The sequence below is a fragment of the Eubalaena glacialis genome, chromosome 14 (assembly GCF_028564815.1).
Source record: "Eubalaena glacialis isolate mEubGla1 chromosome 14, mEubGla1.1.hap2.+ XY, whole genome shotgun sequence".
NCBI lineage: Eukaryota > Metazoa > Chordata > Mammalia > Artiodactyla > Balaenidae > Eubalaena > Eubalaena glacialis.
Window position 1 is genome coordinate 35,635,932 of NC_083729.1, and position 21,808 is coordinate 35,657,739.

Genomic DNA, 21,808 nt, shown 5'->3' on the forward strand with positions numbered 1-21,808 from the left:
CCCCCGCCAAAGAAACCCCTGATTCATGCCCAGTGCACGCCTTGTGCCTGGGGGCCCCAGGTCAACAGATGTGTTAACCCAGGTGGTCTCAGACACTGACACAGGCGTATTGAACAGAACAGAAGGGGGAGAGATGGGCAAGATGGCTTTGGGCCTGGGGGAGGGCGGTGAGCTTGCTCTGGTGACCTGGAGACCCCTGCCCCCATCCAGTATCCTGTCCTGGTGGGGTAGCAGCCACCACAGGTTCCAGGGCCAGAGAAGGGTACTTGGGGCTGAGGAAAGCCGGGGGAGGGGGTCCAAGCCGAGTCGGGAGCCTGAACTGGATGGAGGTGGTAACTTCCCAGGCTGAAGATCCTCATGTGGTCCCGCAGGAGAGCAAGTCAGGGGCCTCCCAGGGATCCAAGTGGGCAGCCCATCCTGTGAGCCTAAGGACCTCTCCCAGGGAAGTGTTCTGACTTTAAGGGCACACCGGGGCTCCAGGATCAATGTGGAAGGACAGCTTCCCCACTCTGTCCCCAGAGTGTCCCTTCATCTTGGGGAACTCACTTTGAACCCTCCTGATGCCAGAGCCAGATGGACCCAAAGATAACTTACTGGTTTTCCTTAGAACAGCTGAGGCAGCCTTGCATTTTCAAAAGGAAGTTTATTAGTATTGAAAAAGACAAACTGGAGATCACAGAAAATGCAGCTGTCTAATTTCTAAAGCAAGACTTCTGCTCTCACAGTCCTCCAGCTCTGGCCCGGGCCAGGGCAGCTGTGTGGCCCTCTGCCTGAGCTGGAGTCCCGGAGCCCCTGCCTGTCTCCACCTGCCATCATGCTCTGTGCTTTGGGGACATCATCTGGGACACACGACTCCAAGCCAAGACCCTTTTCTCTCCCTGCCACCCACCTGGCTCCTGCAGATGTCCCTTGTCCAGTTGGTTGAGGGACCCTGTGCTGGCAACACTCCAGGGAGTGACCCTGTCCCTCCAGCCCAGAGCCTGGCAGTCCTCCCTCCTGTGGTACCGCAGCAGGGTCCCCGTCCTGGGAGGGCCTTCCTGGTCAGCCCTCCTCCGAGACCTCCTGCGACACCTCTGCCTACAGCTTCCCTGCGGTCACCACCTTCCCAGAGGGCACCCGGCGCCAGGCAGAGGGCTGGTAGGTGCTCTCGTCGCTGGCGGAGGCCTGCCAGCCCTGGATGAGGCCCAGCAGGGCCCGGCCCTGGCAGAGGAAGTTGGGGTTGGGAAAGCAGTAGAGCCTGGGGTCCAGGGCACTGTTGAGGTAGGTGAAGGCCAGGGAGCCATGGAAGAGCTGCGAGCAGATGTCCAGGGTGTGGCAGGCATGCAGGCGGAAGGCCACGATGGAAGCTTTGCTGAAGATGATACTGGGCAAGAAGCAGACCGCGTAGATGGCCACGACCGCGGCCAGCGTGCACACGGCCCTCCGCGGGCCCGCCTGCACGTCCAGGCCTCGGCGCCGGATGGTGAGCATGACCTTCATGATGGCAAAGAGGTTGAGCACCGGCGGCAGGAAGGATTCCAACACGAGCAGGGCCTGGTGCCGGCGGAGTGAGGCCAAGGGGCTTGTGCCCAGCTGGTAACGGAGGCAGGAGTGGCTGGAATTGGTGGTCGGGAGCAGGTGCCCGTTGAGGAGCAGGATGCCCCCCCAGAGTCCCCCGGCCACCCGGGCAGCTGCCCACACGGAGGCCCTGCTCAGCACGTGGTGAGGCCGCACCACCTTCAGGCCGCGAGGGAGACCATGCTGGCTGAGTGGCTGGTGGCAATCACGAAGGGGTTGACTTTGCAGGCAGTGGCCCCGAAGCACCAGGTCTCGTGGAGGAAGTAGTAGTCTAGGCGAAGAGGCCGGTTGATGATCAGGAGAAAGTCGGCCACCACCAGGCTGACCAGGAACACAGTGTTGGACGTCCAGGGCCACGCGTGGAAGCAGCAGATGAAGAAGGCCAGGCTGTTCCCCACCAGGCCCAGGACAAATTCCACGCTCAGGACTGGCGCCAGGAGGGCAGACACCATGGGGAGGAGGCCGGGTGGCAGGGAGCCGAGGCCTCTCCAGGTGACCCCAAGGCAGTGGTGAAGGCAGAGGGAGAGGAGGAGGAGGGAGAGGGAGGAAGGAAGGGAGGGAGTGAGGAGGGAGAGAGAGAAGGAAGGGGAGAGGGAGAGCTCAGGTTATGAAATTCCATGGGCTGCTTGGGCCGTGGATCTGAGAGAAGTTTCTACGGTCGTCCTACCCCTGCACGAGTGTTCAAGGATTAGTGCTTGCTGTCAGCTGGCCACCACGATGATTCAGTATCCTGGGGTTTTCATCAGCATCCTCGCAGCCACTGAGAAACCCTGTGTTCCTATTTGCAGGCAACGGGGAACCCTGCAGCCTGCCCTCCCTACCCGCCCTCCCCACCCCCACCTCCCCCCGGTACAGAGTGGCCTGCCTGTGAGGTCTCTAAGCTTGGCCTCGGGTTGGAATCTGCATTGCCCCTGGCAGAGGAGGATGCAGGGCTCATCAGGGTGAGTGGAGGCCCAGAGAAACCCTGAGTGGGAGGAAGGCCCAGCTGGAGTGAGGTTGGGCCGAGTGTTCACAGCCCTGAGTGGTCAGACATTGGCTTGCCTGAAGGCAGGAGCTTGTCTTGGCAACTTAGAGCCCTCCGGTTCATGCAGACCACCCTGGACCCCTCCCACCCCATCACAGATACGGACAGGGTGGCTGCCTCCCTGCCCCTACCAGCTCTGGCAGCAGGGACTGTGGAGCCAACAAGACATCGTCCTGGGAGAGGGAGGCGGGAGCCCAGTCAACACCTTGACCATCGTGCTCACAGCCTGCTGAGAACAGCCTGCTGTACGTCCGCCAGCCTGCTGTCGTTATTCCCAGATTCCTGATGCTTCCAAAGTCTGTGATGGTCCCAAGTCCACATCCGTGAGGAAGCACATCCCACAGGCAGAGGGCTCCCCTGCCAAGTTTCTACTGCCATGGCCTGGAGACATGGGGGCTTCTCCCACAAACAGAACAATCTTGAGAGTCCTCGAGGTTCCCTGCCACTGTCCACCCCACTTAGCCGGCCATCACCCAGTACTCACTGCAGAGAGGGGAGTGGGAGGCTGCGGCTGGCTTCAGATAAGGTACCAGTCCTGCCCCCTCTGCGTGGTATTCTCATGAGCCCATGGCGCCAGGCCTGCGGGCAGAGATGAGGGCCTGGGGCTCCTGGTAACCTGGGACAGCACCAAGAGAGGCTGTGGTTCCAGGCTCCAGGATCTGACACGCCCCGCCCCCTCGCCCCCATGCCAAATGGCTGTGCTCCGCAGGGCGCTGCGTGCTGCCAACTCTGAGTCTCTGGGTTTCAGACGCAGTGGCCGTTGGCCCCTCTCCCACAGATCCTCCAGGCCTTTCCCTTGCCCTGGGCTCCCACTGGCCAAGGCTGAGGGCAGATAGGCCGTAACCACAGGGTGCAGGGTGGTGGGACCACCAGACTGAGCTTTTTTTTAAAAAATTAATTTATTTATTTATTTTTGGCTGTGTTGGGGCTTCGTTTCTGTGCGAGGGCTTTCTCTAGTTGCGGCAAGTGGGGGCCACTCTTCATCGCGGTGCGCGGGCCTCTCACTATCGCGGCCGCTCTTGTTGCGGAGCACAGGCTCCAGACGCGCAGGCTCAGTAATTGTGGCTCACGGGCCTAGTTGCTCCGCGGCATGTGGGATCTTCCCAGACCAGGGCTCGAACCCGTGTCCCCTGCATTGGCAGGCAGATTCTCAACCACTGCGCCACCAGGGAAGCCCCAAACTGAGCTTTGAATACAGACAAGCCTGGGTTGGAAACAGAGCTGCCTGCTTTCCAAATCTCTCTGAGCCTCATCTGTAAAATGGGGTGCTACCACCTTCTTGGAGAGTTGTAAGAATTAAATGAGGTCATGTATGTGAAAATGTCTAGCAAATTCCCTCGCACAGAGTCGGTGTTCAGAAAAACAGGAGATCTAATTTTCGTGATTTTTCTGTCTTGGATTAGGCCCACCCTTGGCACCAGGGGGCCCTTCTCGTGGCCATGTGCACCCTGCCCAGGGGGCCTCCCTGGGACATTCGTGTGTTCTGTCCTCAGCTCCTGTACAGAGAAACACATCACTGTAGCCCGAGCACACGCCCAGCCTCTGCCCTCACTGCCCTGAACTGGTGGAAGGTTAGGGGGAGGCTGGTGGTGTTTCTTCATTGCTCGTAGGAGAGGAAATCCTCTAGAGAGGTAGGTGGGTGAAGGTCCTGACATCCCTCAGGGCCGGAAGTCCTTTCAGCAAAGTCAGGGTCTCCTTTGCCTTTGTCAGTGGAGGGGATCGAAGCAGTGAGCCGGCAGGCTGGGGCAGGGGAGGCAGGGTTCAGACCCAGGTTTTCTGGAGGAAGCGCTGACTCTACCCAGGGACCTGTTTCATCCAGATCCAGCTTCAGCTCCCCCCACGTGCGACCCCTCACCAACTTCTCATTGAAGCCCCATGAAACCAAGCCCGGATCTCCCTCTGCAGGTTGCATGATTCGTCTCTACCCACTGCTGCGTCCGGGGCTCCCAGCACTCCTGGACCCCACGGGGGCCTGTACATAGCAGGGGGGAGAAGGGGGAGGAGGCCAGACAGCCCTCCCCCCTGCTGCCAAGCCCCTGAACAGCTTTACGCCCCTCTGAAGGCTCATCACAATCTTTGTGTATTAACTGTGGTTAACTCCAGCTGGGGGGATTTTGTGTTTTTAGTATTTCTACGTTTTCTACAATGAGCACAAGTCACTTCAGTTACTGGGGAGAGAAACCTCAACAGATGCTATATTTTAAAGTTATGTAAAAAGAGTAAGTGAGAAAGAGAAAGAGGCAGAGGGACAACATCAGCTGTGCCCCAGGACAGGCATAGGAGCTCGCATGGAGGGGCCACACACACAGCATGAGCGCTTCTCTACAAGCAGGGGAACCCGGTCACAGACCCTCCACAAGGTCCACGGTCACCCAGTGCTCCAGATCTCCCTCCCCCCTGCACGCACACACAGTCATGGGAGCACCAGGTGTCTGCCAAAGATCACAGGCCGTGTGTGTGCAGACCCGTAGGTGCCCGTCTGTCAGGAAGCCTTTACTGAGGACCTTCTTGGCAGCAGGCAAGTGCTGCGCTGAACCTGTGGACAGAGGGATGGAGAGGACCCTGGCCTCAGGGAGCAGTCCACCCGGCAGAACCCTGCAGGGCAGTGGGCTGAAGGCTGTTAGGGGAGGAGGGGAGCTACGGCCCCCAGGAACCTGGCGTCCTGGAGAGGACAGGAGGAGGATGGATGACAGTGGTGTCCAGGACCCGGCCCCGGAGATGCTGAGTCACTCGGCAGCAGTGCACGTAGAAGCGGTGGGGCTGGGCGAGTTACTTGGCAGGGGTGGCGCTCGGGGGCACCCTGTGGCTGCTCTGGGCCCGCAGCATGAGGATCAGTCACCCCAGGGGCTTCTTGCGGGCAGGGTCCTGAGTCACAGACAGGGCCGTGGAGCCTTGCCCTCGTTCCCAGCTATACCTGTGGCGACGCAGGTGGGCGGGGCTCAGACAAGGCTGGGATCCCAGGGAAAGGTGGGCAGTCCCACAGTTGGGGGTAAATCCTCCCCGGGTACTCACGCGGTCCCAGCTGGCACCAGGAGGCTGTCATCGGGGGTCAGGCTCAGGCGCTGTCCTTCCATCGTCACCACCGAGGAGCCCTCCTAGGAAAGAGGAGTAGGAGAAGCAAATGGAGGCTGTCAGGCCACGGCACCTGTCCGAGCGTCCCTGAGTCAGCCTTGGCAAGGAGGCCCGGGAGCCGGTCCGGGCCGTGGGCACCCCAGGAGCAGCCTGGTCCTCACGGGCAGGCAGGAGGCTGTGACCCCCCCCCCCCCCGGCTCCCGGGCCCACTTGCCAACTGCCACAGCCAGACGTCCACGTCCTGTCTCGGGCCTTCGCTGCTGCCTTGTCCACGGACCATCACCTGGGGGGAAGTGACACAGAGCTTTCCGGTGCATCCTGCCCCAGGTGGGAGATGGCCTTGAACCTGGCCCCGAGACACCAGGCCTGCGTGGGGCAGGGATGGGGCCCGCAACACAGCCTCATTTCCAGGTGCGGAGCAGAGACGGGGCCTTGGAGAGGAAGGCTGCCCAGGCCACAGGGCCCCCTGGCCACCTGCTGTTGGGGATCACACGTGCCTGCCCTCCACACCCACCTACATATCTGGCCCCTCGGATGCACGACACAACTACTGCTGACCCATGTGGAGGCACGCCTACCAGGGGCACACTAGGCACGTGTGTGTACATGGCACAGTGCAGACGCACGTAGCACACACACATGAACTCCCTAGAGGATGCCCACCTCCCTTCCTCGTGAGAGGTTAGGAGTCTGGCCTAAGGAGGAGGAGGGAGATGGGAGAGGATGAATGAGAGCGAGAGGGAGGCTGAGCAGCTCTGACCTGCATCAGCCCGGAAGCCCACAGCTGCTGTGCAGGCCACGCTCCCACCAGCCCAGAGTGGGACTCAGTAGATATTGGCTGGAGTGAACTGAAGCAGGGAGAAGGAGGGGTGTGAAAGAATGGGGTGGGAGGGGCTTGGTGGGGCGCGCCGGCTCTCACAGCCCTGTGTAAGCTCAGGGCTCGGCTGCTGGGCCTTTTAGGGCAGGTCTGCATCTAGTGATCATCCCTCCACGAGGGTATCTAATTCAAACTCCAAGGGATGTACCAGTGGCAAACGGTAAAGCACAAGTGAACGTGAGCCTCCTGGCAGGTCTCCTCGTCGCCACACTTGCCCTCCTGATCCAGTCCTCACACAGGCTACAGTGATCTTTCTGAAACACCACTGTAGCCTGGTCACACCCCTGCTCCCCGCTTCAGCACTTGGGTGAAGCTCTCTTGTTTCCAGGATTCGTCCTTGCACCTTGCCCAGCCCAGGAGAGCCGCTAGCACGTGGGCACTGCCTGCTACTTTGGCCATCTACCAATTGTATCTGCTGCCCCCACTCCCCTGTCCTGGTTCCCCAACCTCAGCTGTTTGCAATGTCAGCCTGTTTCAAGCCTCCATGACTTTGCTCAGGCTTCTCCTTCACCTGGAATGGGCTCTCCATCTCCCTTTCTTCCTTTTGCAAACTCCTACAATAGCTTTAAAACTCAGCTTCTATATCACCTCCTCCAGGAAGTCGTCCCTGACTTCCCTCACAGCCTGGTTCTTCCTTTAACCTCCTATGGCTTCCTGTAGCTTCTCTACCAAAGAATGTATCACATGATCGTGGCAATCATTGATTAACTTCTCCATTTACTAGACCATACACTCTCTGAGACAGTGACTCTTATTTTCCTACTAAAGCCTGAAACATAATAGGCACTCAATAGATGTTGAATGGAAGGAGGTGAGCCTTGTTTGGGTCTCTCTGTGCAACTCTCCACCCAACCCTCACCCCCAAATATCTCTTTCCCTTCTGGCTGCCAAGGCTATGATTGGCCAAAGGCCCAGGAAATCCTGGCAGGGAGATGACCCCAGACCCCCAGGAATCTCTCAGTGGGTCTGGCAACCCCCTACTCTGAAGGCAAAGAAAGATTGCTGGGGACCACATAGCCTCCATGGGCTTCCACTCACAGCAAAGCCATCATTCTCGGAGTCAGGGAGGAAACAAGAAGACCTATGCTTGCGTCCACAACCTCCAAAACTGGCATGTGAGTGTGTGTGTGTGTGTGTGTCCATGTGTAATTAGTTCCCATCTCCCGGGGCTGCTGGGCAGATGCCCTGGGTGGCCCAGGGCTGTGTTACCTGGGTCTCATAGGTGTCCCCAAACAGGCTGAGGGATGTGCCAGCGTGCAGCTCCTTGCGGTGGCCATCCAGCCAGGCCTCCAGGGACATGGGCTCCATGACGGACCGTGTGCTCAGGGGGAATGGCGGTTCCTTGAGCAGCTGGTCTGCACCCACAGCACAGCTGTGGTCAGCGTCCTCTGGCCCCGCCGGCCCCGCCCCAGAGGGCCCAGTTCCCAGGGGTCCCCGCTCCCAATCGCTGGAATGGGCTCTGGTTCCAGCTAAAGGACCAAGCAGCCATGGGAGGGTACTATTTGGTACCATCTTCTTGTGCCTTAAGTACAGGGCAGAGTACTCAAAAGGAGACTCCCTGGTACCCAGAGCCAAGACCCACCCTTCTCTGGAAAAGGAGGGAGGGAGGGAGGGAGGGAGGTGGAAGGGGAGAAAGATGGTTCCTAGTCGCCTTACCAGGGTTGGGTTTTCCTGTTCTGTGCTGCTCAGAGCTAAGGAACCTGCAGGCACAAAGGGGGAAGAGTAGTGGCTAGTGAGACACACATGCGCGTGCGTGCACACACACACACACACAAACACACACTCATAGACTCCGGGGTGCAGGAGCCCACACACACTCATGGTGCCCTCACACAATTTGTTGTATATCCGCCATCCTTTCCCTCCCCTCCCCAGGGGGCTTTCCACCCTGGGAAGGGGCAGACTTTCTCCCTAAATCCTGGGCTTGATGGCTCCAGGCTGGCAGGTACTGCCGAGGAGCGCTGCTGGGCTGGGTCTGCTCTCCCCAGCCAGAGCATGGGGCCTCAGGAGAGCGAGGGGCAGGGGCTGGGTGGGGGCTCACTCCTGGATGATGGGGGCCAACTGTGTGCCGAGATCCTCGCAGTAGAACCACTTCTCAAACAGGACGTCAGTGGTGTCGCCTATGTAGTACCTGCCAGAACAAAAAGCGGGCACCCAGCTCCCCACCTGGACGTCCTCAGGGCAGCTTCCCTCAGGCCTGGCTCTGCTTGTGATTGGCTGGGCCCGGGCTGGCCCTACTGAGCTGACGGCCTGCTCCATCCTGTTAGCGCGACCTAGTGGCCAATGCACGCTCACCCACACTCGGCTCTCCCAGGAGCCCCCGTGTGGCCCCAACGTGGGTGGGCTATTATCGACCCCGTTGCCATAGCTTTTCCTGGTTCCCCAAACTTGACCATTTACAAAGTAGATAGAACTCCAAGGTTCAGGGAGAAGCTGGGCAACTTGGCAGGGATTACACAGCCTGTAAGTGGCAGAAGCAGGGCCGACTGGAGACAGTCTTAGAAACACAGCATCAGTGACAAATGCTTTTCCAAAAGGGGAAGCTGAGGCTGAGCCTGATCCGGGCCCTAGTGTGCTGGCACTCTAGGTCAGAGCACACGGAACCTTAAGGAACCAACGTGCTGAAGACGTCCCCCAGATGAGGGGTTCCTTCTTTTGGGGTCATGGATGGCTCTGAGAACTGGAGCAAAGCGCTGGGCCTCTTCTCTGGAGGAAGGTCCATACGCCTGTACACAGAGCCTCTAGTAGACTCCCTGAAGCCCACCCAGGCCCCCAGCCCGGCCTGGCGTGCAGCTCCAGTGGCCTGAGGAGCGCGGGGCAGACCGGGGCTGGGCCTCAGGGCCCTGTGTGTGCAGCACATCTACTGACTGAATGCCTAACCCCCAAGCTTAGCTCCCAGTGCCAGGCCAGCTCTGCTCTTCGGCTCCTCCTGAAAAAGAGAAGTGGTCCTGCTTACGGGCGATGGTTTACAGACACAGTGCATCCACCCTGCCTGACACCCTAAGTTCTATCCTGGGATGGAGCTGGCCACTGGAAAGCCTCATAACTGGACCTCGATGCCCTCCAGGAACTGCCTTCAGAGTGGCATTTTAATGTTGAGCCCCTGGCTTTTATTAAAGGTCAAAAGCAGCCAGATGAAATCTGTTATTGAATTTGCTGTAAAAGTGTTACTGAAGACGCCGTCCTCTCCATCACTGAAGACTCCCCATATAAAGCCCCATGTCAAAAATGTATTTTCGAATTTAAGGCCAGGCAGCTATTTCTACAACAGACTATTCTGCAGTAGATTAGTATGCAGTCATTAACATGGCGTTTTTTGCAAAGCATTTAATAGTATGAGAGATACTCATGAGTTTTTTTATGTAAAAAAAACCGCAAAACTCAAACCCATGCTTGCAGTAAGACTGCAATGTTGTAAGGTGTAGATATGCATAGAAAAAAGATGAGATGGACGTCTAAGTGCTTTGTTAGCTTTGATTGGCGGGATGACTTTTTTCTGCTTGTTTTCTCTTTATTTTGTTTTATTGAGATATCATTCACATGCTATCAAATTTACCCTTTACCTGACAAGTCATTTTAATTTTGTTCATTTTGCTTTCTTGTACTTTTCCAGATTTCAAGATTGAACGTGTATGACTTTGGTAATTAGAAAAAAAGGGAAGAATTTTTAAAATGTCCATTATAATAGAAGATGTGGACATTTTTTAAATGTCCATTATAACAAAGTTTTCTGATTTCAGTAACTTGCTGGGAAACTTTAATTTTCTTAGTTAAAAAATATAAAAAAATAGCTTAGCTTTTGGAAAAATCTGGGTCCCCCTGAACCACAGGCTGAGTCCTCCTTTCAGAGGATAATAATCGGGTGACTGAATGGAACAAGATGGGAACTCTGTTCTAGAAATCTGCTATAGAAACAGAGCACCCATCTCTGCACCCATATTCGTCCCCTCCTTGGTGTTTATTCACATTCCCATCTAGGCTGTCCCGGCCGTAACTTCATATTTCTCTATAATGCCAGCTCGGCCACTTTCTAGCAAACTCAACTTCCCTGGGCCCAGTTTCTTCATCTGTAAAGTACATAATGGTACCCACCGGCTAGGATCATTGTGAGGGTTAAAGGAATAAATACACATAAAGCGGTGCCCAGCACATAGCAAGTGTTACTCAAATGTCAGCGCTGGGTGTGGAATGAGCTGGGGCAGAGAAACAAGCAGAGGGGCGCACTGGCGGAGACTCAGCTCTGGGGTGGGAGGCTGGGAGAAGCAGCACTGTTCCGGGCTGCCCTGGGCCAGGGGGGTTTGACTTTGGCAACCATCCCCCTGCCCTTCCCCAGCAGACCTCAGTGCAGAAAGCACAGGTTCTGGGTCTTCCCTGGCGGTCCAGTGGCTAAGACTCCACGCTTCCACTGCAGGGGGCGTGAGTTCAATCCCTGGTTGGGGAACTAAGAGCCCACATGTTCTGGGCCCAGCCAGAAGGTGTCAGGCTGATGGGCTCCCAGGGGTGTCACAGAGAACACCCCGCCTACCCGGCATCATCAGACCCACCCTACCACCTACCCCAATCCCTCCCCATCAGCCAGCAAATGCAGGATCTCCATTGCCACTAACCCTCTCAGTGGTGGCTGAGTGGCTTTCGTGGGTCTATCTAGGATCCTGCTGCTTCCCCCCCCATCTCTGCGCCAGACCCCCAGACCAGGCCCATTTACCTGAGCGCATCTAACTCCGTTTTCAGCCGCCTCCGCTCAATCACCAGCCCCACTGTGTTGGCAAACCTCTGTGGAGAGTGGGGGACCCCAGCGGGCAGGAGGAAGATCTGCAGGGGTGGGGACAAGGTGCCAGCCCCCGACGGAGGCCTCAGTGCTGCGGGGTCCCAGGCCTCCCCAGCTGGCCACAGTCCAGCCCAGCCCCCTCTCTGCCAAGCCTCCACCTAGGAACTAGAGGGGATGTCAGGCTGTGCTGAGATGGACAGCCTTGAGGAGGAAGTGCCTGAGGACGGGGCCGAGGCAGGTTGGGCAGGTAGGAGGGCAGGAAAAGGCTGCGAACACAAGACCGCCACGAAAGCCAGGAGAGTGGACATGCTGGGGTCCTGTTCTGGGGCCCAGCCTCACCTCTCCCTGCCGAATGACCACATCACGGTGTTTCCCTTGCTCCAGGACTTGGAGAAGCATGTCGCCTTCCAGCTGGTAAAACACCTGGGGCAAAGGACAGCAGACAGGCTTGGACCCTCCCCAGTCCCTCTTCCAGGTCTTTGGCCTGAGTTCTGACCAGGAAACCTGAGGAACTTCCTGAAGGCCTCAGAGTTCACGAGCACCTTGGTCACTCTCGCGTGAGGCCCCAGCCTCCCCTGACACAGGCCACAGATAAAAGGGCTGGGGACACATGAGGATCATACCTTGACATTAAAGTGATGACCAAAGTACCCAGGACGTAACAGTTGGTGTCTGGCTTGAGGGCAGGAGGCTGGCTGAGATGCTTAGTGGACAGTTCAGCGACCCATCAGCCAGGTAAGGAGAACCACCCATTTACTGCGTCCCAGGGGCTGGGCAAGCACTTTCCTATACAGACAGGCCTTGTTTTATTGTGCTGCACTTTATTGCGCTTCCCAGATACTGCGTTTTTTTTTAAATTGAAGGTTTGTGGCAACACTGCATTGAGCAAATCTATTGGTGCCATTTTCCCAACAGTATTATTTCTAAATTAAGGTATGTATACTGTTTTTTTAGACATAATGCTATTGCACACTTAATAGACTACAGTATAGTGTAAACATAACTTTTACATGCAGTGGGAAACCAAAAAATTCATGTGACTCACTTTATTGCAATATTTGCTCTCTTTCAGTGGTCTGGAACCGAACCTGCAATATCTCTTAGGTATGCCTGTACATTATCAGAAATCTTTGTGGCAACCTCCAAAAATATTATTAGCCCCATTCTGCAGAAAAGAAAAAAGGGAATCTGAGGCTCAGAGAATGAAGCCACTTGCCTAAGGTCACACAGTTAGTCCTGGAGCAGCAGTTTGGACCTGAGTCTGAGTGTAGCTCTGGAGCCAGGGCTAGCTCCTCTGGCCACAGTGATGCCCTGGAATGGGGCTATGCTGGTCCAAATCCCTCTGGAGGTCGACTGGACACATAAATGGCCATGTAAATGGTGGACTTGATGCTGGAAGCTGGGATGAATTGGGGGCTCTGGGGATGGAAGCACTCGCCTCCTGCTGTCTCCCTGGGGTGGGGAGCAGGCGCTGCAGGGTTCCTACTGCATTTTCCTATTCCATCCTAAGTCCCTAATTAATGTGTTTCCTGAGATTACCCATGGCACTGGGAGGAGGAGGAGGAAGACACATTTTCTCTTTACCAGTCACACATTGCACGGGTGTTAAGAGCCCCAGCCAAACAGTTGAAGGGGTGTTATTAATAATAATTATTACTATCGTGTAAGGAGTTAGAGGAGATAGAGGTTCTTGTCCCAGAGTCTACTAAGAGAAATCAAGTGAGCTCAGGGAAACTAGAGAAATGTGGCTTTACAGTCTGACACGAGGACAAGCTGACACAACCCCTCTGAAGGGCAATGTGGCAAAGGGCAGGAAGAGCCTTCACCGCTCACACCCCTGTAAGGGTTTCTTGGGATGCAGGACCTTCCACGCTGAAACCGTCAAAGTCCAGGGAAAACCAGGACAGTTGGCCGCCTTACAGCTTGCCCTAGTCATTCCATCTCTAGGAAAGTGGCTGCAGTGAATCAGAAATGCACCTGGCTCGGAACTTCCCTGGTGGTCCAGTGGTTAAGACTTCACCTTCCAATGCAGGGAGTGCGGGGGTTCGATCCCTGGTTGGGGAGCTAAGATCCTACATGCTTTGCGGCCAAAAAACCAAAACATAAAAACAGAAGCAATATTGTAACAAATTCAATAAAGACTTAAAAAAAAATGGTCCACATAAAAAAAAAAAATCTTAAGAAATGCACCTGCCTCATGGCCGCCGTACATGGCTGTTTTATCACAGCACATGGTGGTTAAAGGCATAGCATCCAGTGTCACCCAGCCCTCAGCTCGGCCAGGTCACCGTGTACCTTTGGCCAATTCAGTTAGCCTTTCTGTGCCTCGTTTCCTCATTTATAAAATGACAGTATCTACTCAGAATGTTGCTGTGAAGTGTGCCCAGGATGCTGTACACATAGGTACCCAGCACATAGTCAGCACACAATAACCTCTAGCTATTAATATTAGTGATGGAAGGAATAGCAAAAATAATGCTAATAACAGCAATAGGGGAAATGGCACTATTTTATGATAGAGACAATATATAGAACATTATGCAGCCATTAAAAACGATGTCTCTGAATAACTGTTAATAAAATGGGAAAATACTAAAGTTATCATGTTAAAGCAAGATTCAGAGCTACACCCAGCAGGTTTCTAATTATGTAGCCATACATGTATAATCCAGGCAGTGTTCACCGTGGCATCCCTGAGTGGTGGGATTATGAATGAGGTACACATTTACGTTTGTCTTTCCTATATTCTGCACGTTTTCTACAATAAACAATATTTACTTTTATTATTAAAAATAATTCATGCAAATTATTTAAAACAAATAAGAAAAAACTTATCAGGCTCTTCCAGGGAGCAATTCTGCAAACTCCCCCCAAACCCTCCTCAGCTGGGAGGAAGCCCCTATGTGTTTGTATATGTGGGAGGTGTCCTTCCATGGTTATGGGGAGAGGAGGAAAGGCCTAGAGAATTCTAGGGAGGGGGCCATACCCCTTAGGCCCCACAACTATCAGGGAAAGCTGGAGTGGGCGGCAGGGCTGGAGTGATGGTCTGGGCCAAAGTCAAGCCCTTTCTGGGCAGGCTACAAGGTGTTAGTGGCCATTAAACAACTTAGAAAAAGTGGAATTTTAGAGGCCTGTCCTGTGATGAGGGACAGGCCTAGCCTGGAGCAGAGGGGCACATCTTGAACAGCAGAAAATCCCAAACAGCCACGGGCAATCCAAAAGGAATGATGCTCTGTTTGGAAGTAAATGATGTTTGGGACCTGGGGCTAACTAGAAGATTAACTGTACTGGCTGTTGAATCGATTCTGGCCTCTGCAGCCTGGAAAGGCCTTACAGGCAGGCGAGGCCAGAGAGGGGCTGAGGGTGCAGAGAACCCATGTGTATTAAGCACCTAAGCTCTGTGCCAGGCTCTGTGCACATACTGTACCCACACTGCATCCTTCCACCAGCCAGGGGCCGGTGTCCCCCGTGAGCTGCAAGGAAACAGTCTCAGAGAGGTGATGTGATGGGCCCTGCCAAATCACATCGTTGGTAAGAGGCAGACTCCAGGTCCAGCTGACTCCCAGCCCAGGCTCCCTCGCACCTGTGCGCCCCAAGGGAAGGAGTCAGGTAACTGGAGTGTGTGTGGTGGGTAGAGCCCGGGCACCTGAAAGGCTGTTGCAGAGGCCTGAGTTCAGCCAGGAGGAGAATTCGGCTCAGTGACTCCCTTCCCTCACCAGGGAGGAGCCTGGCCCCCAGACTCTCCTCGGATTCAAGGACAAGCAGGGACAGAGAGGATGCTGACCCTCAGCCCTGTGGCTGCCAGGGCCTGTGGCTGGCACTCTCCCCCGCCGCAGGTAGGACCAAGCCATCACAGATTGATGGGAATTCCCAAATTCCTCCCAGCCACCTGAGGGTCCCTCCAGAGTGGGGACACCTGCTCAAGCCAGCCCTCCTCACCTGCCAGCGACCCAGCTGAGTCAGGGTTTGGTTTGGGCCCCTAAGTGGATACGCATCCACTTGGGGAGACCTTGAGGTGGGGCTGGGACAGAGGTGGTAGGGGGCAAGAAGGGGAGGAAGGAGGGAGGGAGATGGGAGAGGTGGGCACTGAGACCTGGGCTCACAGGGTGGAAGCCTCTGGAAGACAAGATGGGGGGCCTGAGGCTGACTGAGGCAGGCAGGAAAGACCCTGTGACCGGCCTCATCTCCCCCACCGGGGCCACTCCCAATCCAATCCCATCTTCCCTCTGTAGTTTTGATTTTCCTGCTGATTTTTTCCAGAGGAAAATGGCCTCCAGTGAGGTGTGTTGTGAGAAGTGGGTGGCTGGAGAGGGGCGTGGCCTAGGACGGGGAAGAGGCGAGGGGTTGGCTGGCCCGGGGGTCCTCCCCGCTCTGCCCTCACCCACGCCTTAGGTGCTCGGCAAATGCTTGTTAAGCGAGTGATTCTCCTGTGTTCCCTCCAGTCCCCGGCTGCGGCTGAGACACCAGTGGTGGGGGGTGGAGGCTGGTGACCAAGCTGAACCCCGGACCTTGAACCCCAGCGTCAGGCCCCCCATACTGAACCTTTGCCACCAGAGATTCTGATAGCTGGGAACCCATCTGTGCCTCTCAAGGGGGCCCATCTTTTTTCTTTGAGTTTACTTTTGTTTGTTTACTTTGGGGTAGAGAGTACAGAAATACAGTTCAAAATTCAAGGTACAAAAGGGTATTCAGTACAAATTCCCCCTCCCACCTGCCCACCCCTCCATCAAATAGCTCCTAGCAACTGATGTGTCTTGTGCCCTCTAGATAAGGAGGGGGCCTCCCAGCCCCAGCCCTTCCTGGAGAACTGGGCTCCTGGGACCAGAGTGGAGTGCCCAGGTCCCTCTCAGCATTTGGGTCTCATTTTGGAGGCCAATCTTGCATTATTCAGGTTTGGGGGCGAGGGGGCCAGGGCATTCCCCCCCGGAGCATGGACGGCCCCTGTGTCTGGGGGCTGATGCCCAACAGCTGGAGCCTCTCACACCCGCAGAGGCTGGATTCTTTCCCGGGGCTTTCCCAGCAGTGTTCCCTCGAGGATGGAGCTGTCAAGGGTGTCACTGGGTGCCCACAACTTCCAGGCAGCAGTTTTACCCTGTGGTTTCAGTTGTGCCCCCTTCACCCATCAGTCATCTGACCACCCGCCTCTCTCATCCACAGGCTCTGGCCCTGGCAGGGGAAGTGTCCCCTCCCCCCAGGGCTGGGTCGGTGTGTGTGGGGGGGCAGTCCGCAGCCTACCTCCTCACCCTCCTCGATGTGGTAGTCCTTCCTGGTGTTGGGACCCCCGACGAACATGATTTTGAGCTGCTTCTGGTGCCTGCAGTGGATGAGAGGGGAGAGGTCCTGAACCAGCTCGCGGTTGTACAACCAGAAACTAACACAACATTGTAAAGCGATTATGCTCCAATAAAGATATTTAAAAAAAAAATCCCACCTCATGGGGCTACTGGGAGAATTAAATGAGATGATGTGAAAACGCTTGGCAGTCTCCGGCTTGTCGAGGTGTTAGTGATTGGAGCTGTGTGGTTTGAGGAGCCGCCCTGTTGGAGATTTTCAGCGGACACAGCAAACTCGGGACTGTGAACCCGGAGCTGGGGAGCACACCAGGCCGGGGCACCCAGGCGAATGAAGGGGAAGGAGGTGAAGGGTCCACAGGCGAGGGCCTGAGAGGTCTGCCGGAGGAAGACCGTGCTGGGACACGGTCAGCCCTGTTGGGTGCTGGGGCAGAGGTGGCCAGGGAGGGCCTGGTGGGGGTCTGTGTGCGCCCAGCTGCAGAGGGGGGCCTGGGAAGAGCACCAGATGGAGATCCTCCCACAGGAGCTGACCCTCTGACTTCGCCCTCTGCCTGCAGCTTCCTGAACGGAGTGTGGGTGTACAATTGGGCTGTCCCCAGGCCTCCGTTCTACAATTGATTCTGGGGTATCAACCTCCCCACCCCCCAATTTCTGAGAGTCAGTGGGGGTTGGAGCGCTGTTTCTCAGCCCTGGGCGACAGGGTTGCCGTCTGGCATCGGCAAGTCTTTAGTCTCCGTCACCCAGCCATTCTCAGACGTCAAGGCAGCACGCAGTCACCAGAAAGAGGAACAGACGAAGGTGGTGAAACCCGGAACAGCCCGTCCTCACCCTTCCCTGAACACCACGAGAATGGCATCCCCCTTTCTGCAAGCTTCTGGGTTGACGAACTCCGGGCTGGAGGTTGAGGGGTGCAGATGGAGGAGGAGGAGGTGAGGACAGAGGGCAGGAGGATGGGGGCGTGCATGGGACTCACAGGAGCTGGTTGCAGACCGGGGGCAGGAAGGAGGACCGGTTCTCCTCCACCCAAGCCTTCACTCTCACGGGTCTCTCCATGGCCTCCCAGGAGCCGCGCTCCAGAGCCGTGTCCTCCGCGCTCTGCCCGACCTGGTTAATCAGCATCCCGAGGGTCAAAGGGCGGGGCAACCACCTGTGACGCGCTGTGGCCACTCTCCGACTTTGGTCTGGAGCCCCCGCCTGGCCCAGCCTCGCAGCACAGCCGGGGCGCCCCGCCCACCCGCGCCGGAGTGGGGCGCCCGATCCAGCGTAAGTCACAGGATCGAGAACATTCCTGGTCCCTTGTCCCCAGACTTTCCGCCTGGGCCCCAGAGAAACCCCAAAGAAATCCTGTAAGGGGGGGAAGGCGGGTTTGTAAACCAGGGCGCCTGAATACAGGGGTGCTGGCACTGGGTTGAGGCCTCAGTTTCCTCATCTGAAAACTGGGAATGTCAACACAGCCATCTCAGGGTTGCATAGCGGCCACCATAGGCCCCGATTGATGTTAGTCCCCTATCCTTTCACGAGGACAGAGGTCAGGCCAGAGTCCGCAGATTTCTTGGGGGCTGCTTGCTCGGCTCTACCTGTGGCTGGTTCGGGAGAGGACAGGAGGAGCAGCGGGGGGCGCAATGCTGGGAGCCCCGGACGCAAGACAGGTACTCGCTGCGCCGGGCTGGGGGGCGCCGTCCCCTCGGCGGGCAGAGCACCGACAAGGTGCCTGGCACTGTTCTCAGCTCCTTTCATGTCTTGGGGGCATATTCAAGTCACACCACAATTTATGAGGAGTTTTACAGATGAAGAACCGGGCACTCGGACCTCAGGAATCTGGGATCCGGGGTGCGGAGGGCGGACAAACCTAATGGGTTAACGATTCCAGCCTGGGGTAAGAGGCGCTAACCCGGGACCCTCGGGGCGCGGGGAGACCCGATGCTTGCCTGTGTGGGTGTGGAGGAGGGGGAAGGACGATTGGACACGTGCTTTCTTCTCTTTCTTCCCGACTCAGAATTCTTAGGAAGATTGCGCCTGTGTGTTGGAGGAGGGAGGTGAGGGTGGCGGAGAAGGAACATAGCCCAGACACCAGCATCCAGACTAGAGTTTAGGAAACTCGAAACTCCTCCGACTCCTGTCCCCCATCCCATCTTGGCCACTCCCTGCTGCCTGGGGTGGGCGGGTTTTCTCAGCACCCTCAGACACAGGGGCTCCTTGTGCAAATCAAAACCCAGTCAGACGAATTACTTTTATTAAGTAAAAACTGTATTTGAAGATAATACCTGCAGTTTGAATTAAAGATATTTTTTCATAGAAAAAAATCTGGAAGTGCCAAAATTTTGGCAAGTCATCCTTGAGTTATGATTTCTTCATATTTCTGCTTATCTGTATTTTCTAAATTTTCTGTAATAAATATATTTATTTTTGAAAAAATAAATTCTTTAGCTTGGAAAACAAAAACAAAAACAAAAAAAACCCAGTCTGATAGCAAACAAGATTCCTGCCCTCCCCTGCTGGGATCCTCCTGTTTCCCCTCCCCTCCCCTTTTCCCCCCCTTTCTCCCTCCTTTTTCTTTTTAGTTATTTATTTAGATTTTTTTTTTTTTTCTGAGCATTTCTTTCTAGAATCTTATTTGGCACCAAAATAACTCAAACCATATTCTTTGTCTTTCTCATCTACAAGTAATCAGAGGAGATGACTGGATGTTTGTTAAATGGATGGATGGGTGGGTGGGTGGATAAAGGCATGAATGAATTCCCACTACAAGGAGAAAAAAACCTCCATGATTTCAGCCCAACAGATGTTCTGATATGTAGTTCAAAGAAAGGAATGACAGTTACCCTGCATTTCATTTTTTATTTTTTTTAACTTTTTATTTTATATTGGAGTATAGTTGATTAACAATGTTGTGTTAGTTTCAGGTGTACAGCAAAGCGATTCAGCTACACATATACATGTATCTCTTCTTTTTTAAATTCTTTTCCCGTTTAGGTTGTTGCATAATATTGAGCAGAGTTCCCTGTGCTATACAGTAGGTCCTTGTTGGTTATCCATTTTATTTTATTTTTTTAATTAATTTTTATTGGAGTATAGTTGCTTTACAATGTTATGTTAGTTTCTGCTGTATAGCAAAGTGAATCAGTTATACGTATACAGATATCCACTCTTTTTTAGATTTCCTTCCCATTTAGGTCACCACAGATCATTGAGTAGGGTTCCCTGTGCTAAACAATAGGTTCTCATTAGTTATCTGTTTTATACATAGTAGTGTGTATATGTCAATCCCAATCTCCCAATTTGTCCCACCCCTCCACCTTCCCCCCTTGATAACCATAAGTTTGTTCTCTACATCTGTGACTCTATTTCTCCTTTGCCAATAAGTTCATCTGTACCATTTTTCTAGATTCCACATATAAGCAATATTATACGATCTTTTTCTCTTTCTGACTTACTTCACTCTATATGACAATCTCTAGGCCCATCCACGTCTCTGAAAATGGCACTACTTCGTTCCTTTTTATGGCTGAGTAATATTCCATTGTATATATGTACCACATTTTCTTTATCCGTTCCTCTGTCGATGGACATTTAGGTTGCTTCTATGTCCTGGTATTGTAATCAGTGCTGCAATGAACAACAGGTGCATGCATGTTTTCGAATTATGGTTTTCTCCGGATATTTGCCTAGGAGTGGGATTGCTGGGGCATATGGTAGCTCTATTTTTAGTTTTTTAAGGAACCTCCCTACTGTTCTCCACAGTGGCTGTACCAATTTACATTCCCACCAACAGTGTAGGAAGGTTCCCTTTTCTCCACACCCTCTCCAGTGTTTATTGTTTGTAGATTTTTTGATGATGGCCATTCTGACCAGTGTGAGGTGGTACCTCACTGCAGTTTTGATTTGCATTTCTCTAATAATTAGAGATGTTGAGCGTCTTTTCATGTGTTTGTTGGCCATTTGTATGTCTTCTTTGGAGAAATGTCTATTTAGATCTTCCCCCCCTTTTTGATTGGGTTATTTGGTTATCCATTTTAAATACAGCAGTGTGTACATGTCAATCCCAAACTCCCTAACTATCCCCGCCCTCCACGCTTCCACCCTGCTAACCATCTCCAAAATTTACAAACAGCTCATGCAGCTTAATATCATCAAAACAAACAACCCAATCAAAAAATGGGCAGAAGACCTAAATAGACATTTCTCCAAAGAAGACATACAGATGGCCAAGAGACATATGAAAAGATGCTGGGCACCATTGACTCCAATGTTCAGAAAATCAACAATTCGAATTCTATCTGGGTGTTCTGGCATTGTTTAGTCACAGCCATCTGGACTCCTTCCAATTATTGATCCATGGGTTCCTTCTAGTTTCTGGCTCTTACCAGCTCACAGCAGCCAGCTCTCCCCTCTGCACACAGGAGCTCATTTGCAACGTGGAGCAAGAAGCAGTCTCTGCCCTAGGACCACAGCTCATCAGAGCCTGTCCTGGTTGCTGGTGCCTGGGTCTGGTCTCCCCTAGATGGTGGTTGCCTGCCCAGGTCACTAAAGCCAGTAGATACTCCCAGGCTTTGCTGAGTCTGGCTGCTAACAGTCTGATCTCTTCAATCTGTCAATGGACAGAACTAGTTTCTCCAGCCGATCCCTATCCCAGCTCACCTTGGTCTGTCTCTGTCTGTCTCTCTGTCCCACTTTCCCTCCCTTTCATATAATTAAGCAAATGTTTAAGAACAAACATGAATAAAAGGGCTAGATCATGAACTGTACTGGTTATTTGGAAATCTGGGTTCTGGCCCTGCTATCTCTTTAACTTGTATTATTTACAAGTCTGTTTTAAATTTTCTAGACATATGGTTGGTTTGAGGGGTCTTTTTGTTTTGATTTTTGTTCGGCTATCATTTTGTTTTGTTTTGTTTATTGTTCTATTGTTTTATTGCATTGTGGTGAGTGAAGATGGTCTGTGTATTATTTTTGGGTGGGGATGTGTTAAGATTTCCTTTGCAGCTTAGTCTATGGTCAATTTTTGTGAATGTGTATTCTCTGCTTAGAATGTAGTTCTAAAGGTTTCTGTTAGCCTAACCTGCTGTGTTACATAAATTATCTCTGTTCTAGTTTATCAAGGTGCTCATGGGTGCAAATAACAGAGACCCCAGTTAAACAATGGCTTAACCAAGAGAAAGTTAAAGACTTATATAACTGGATACCCAGAGGAAGAATGAGCTTCTGAACTAGTGGTGTCA

General features: G+C 53.9%; 2 protein-coding genes across 4 annotated transcripts; both read right to left on the reverse strand.

Annotated features, from left to right (window-relative positions):
- Positions 1 to 1,077: 1,077 nt before the first annotated feature.
- OXER1 (oxoeicosanoid receptor 1) lies at positions 1,078 to 2,191 on the reverse strand. The gene is given in 3 exon segments (XM_061210882.1): positions 1,078 to 1,724; positions 1,727 to 2,011; positions 2,014 to 2,191. Coding segments are annotated over 3 exon segments (1,095 nt in total). The 5' UTR covers positions 2,177 to 2,191.
- A 2,551-nt stretch (positions 2,192 to 4,742) lies between these two features.
- HAAO (3-hydroxyanthranilate 3,4-dioxygenase) lies at positions 4,743 to 17,706 on the reverse strand. 3 transcript variants are annotated; one of them, XM_061211029.1, is made up of 11 exons: positions 17,563 to 17,644; positions 16,730 to 16,835; positions 16,534 to 16,612; positions 11,638 to 11,721; positions 11,236 to 11,342; positions 8,572 to 8,661; positions 8,187 to 8,230; positions 7,740 to 7,885; positions 5,868 to 5,936; positions 5,594 to 5,676; positions 4,743 to 5,495 (listed from the first exon to the last, which is right to left on the reverse strand). In XM_061211029.1, exons 2-11 carry the CDS (start codon positions 16,732 to 16,734, stop codon positions 5,417 to 5,419), a joined length of 786 nt encoding a protein of 261 aa, XP_061067012.1. In that variant the 5' UTR covers positions 16,735 to 16,835; positions 17,563 to 17,644; the 3' UTR covers positions 4,743 to 5,416. The 3 variants fall into 3 exon arrangements, with proteins under 3 accessions (XP_061067012.1, XP_061067011.1, XP_061067010.1); XM_061211028.1 differs by lacking the exon at positions 16,730 to 16,835 and having other exon boundaries at positions 4,743 to 5,117; positions 17,563 to 17,706; XM_061211027.1 differs by lacking the exon at positions 16,730 to 16,835 and having other exon boundaries at positions 17,563 to 17,706.
- Positions 17,707 to 21,808: the final 4,102 nt, after the last annotated feature.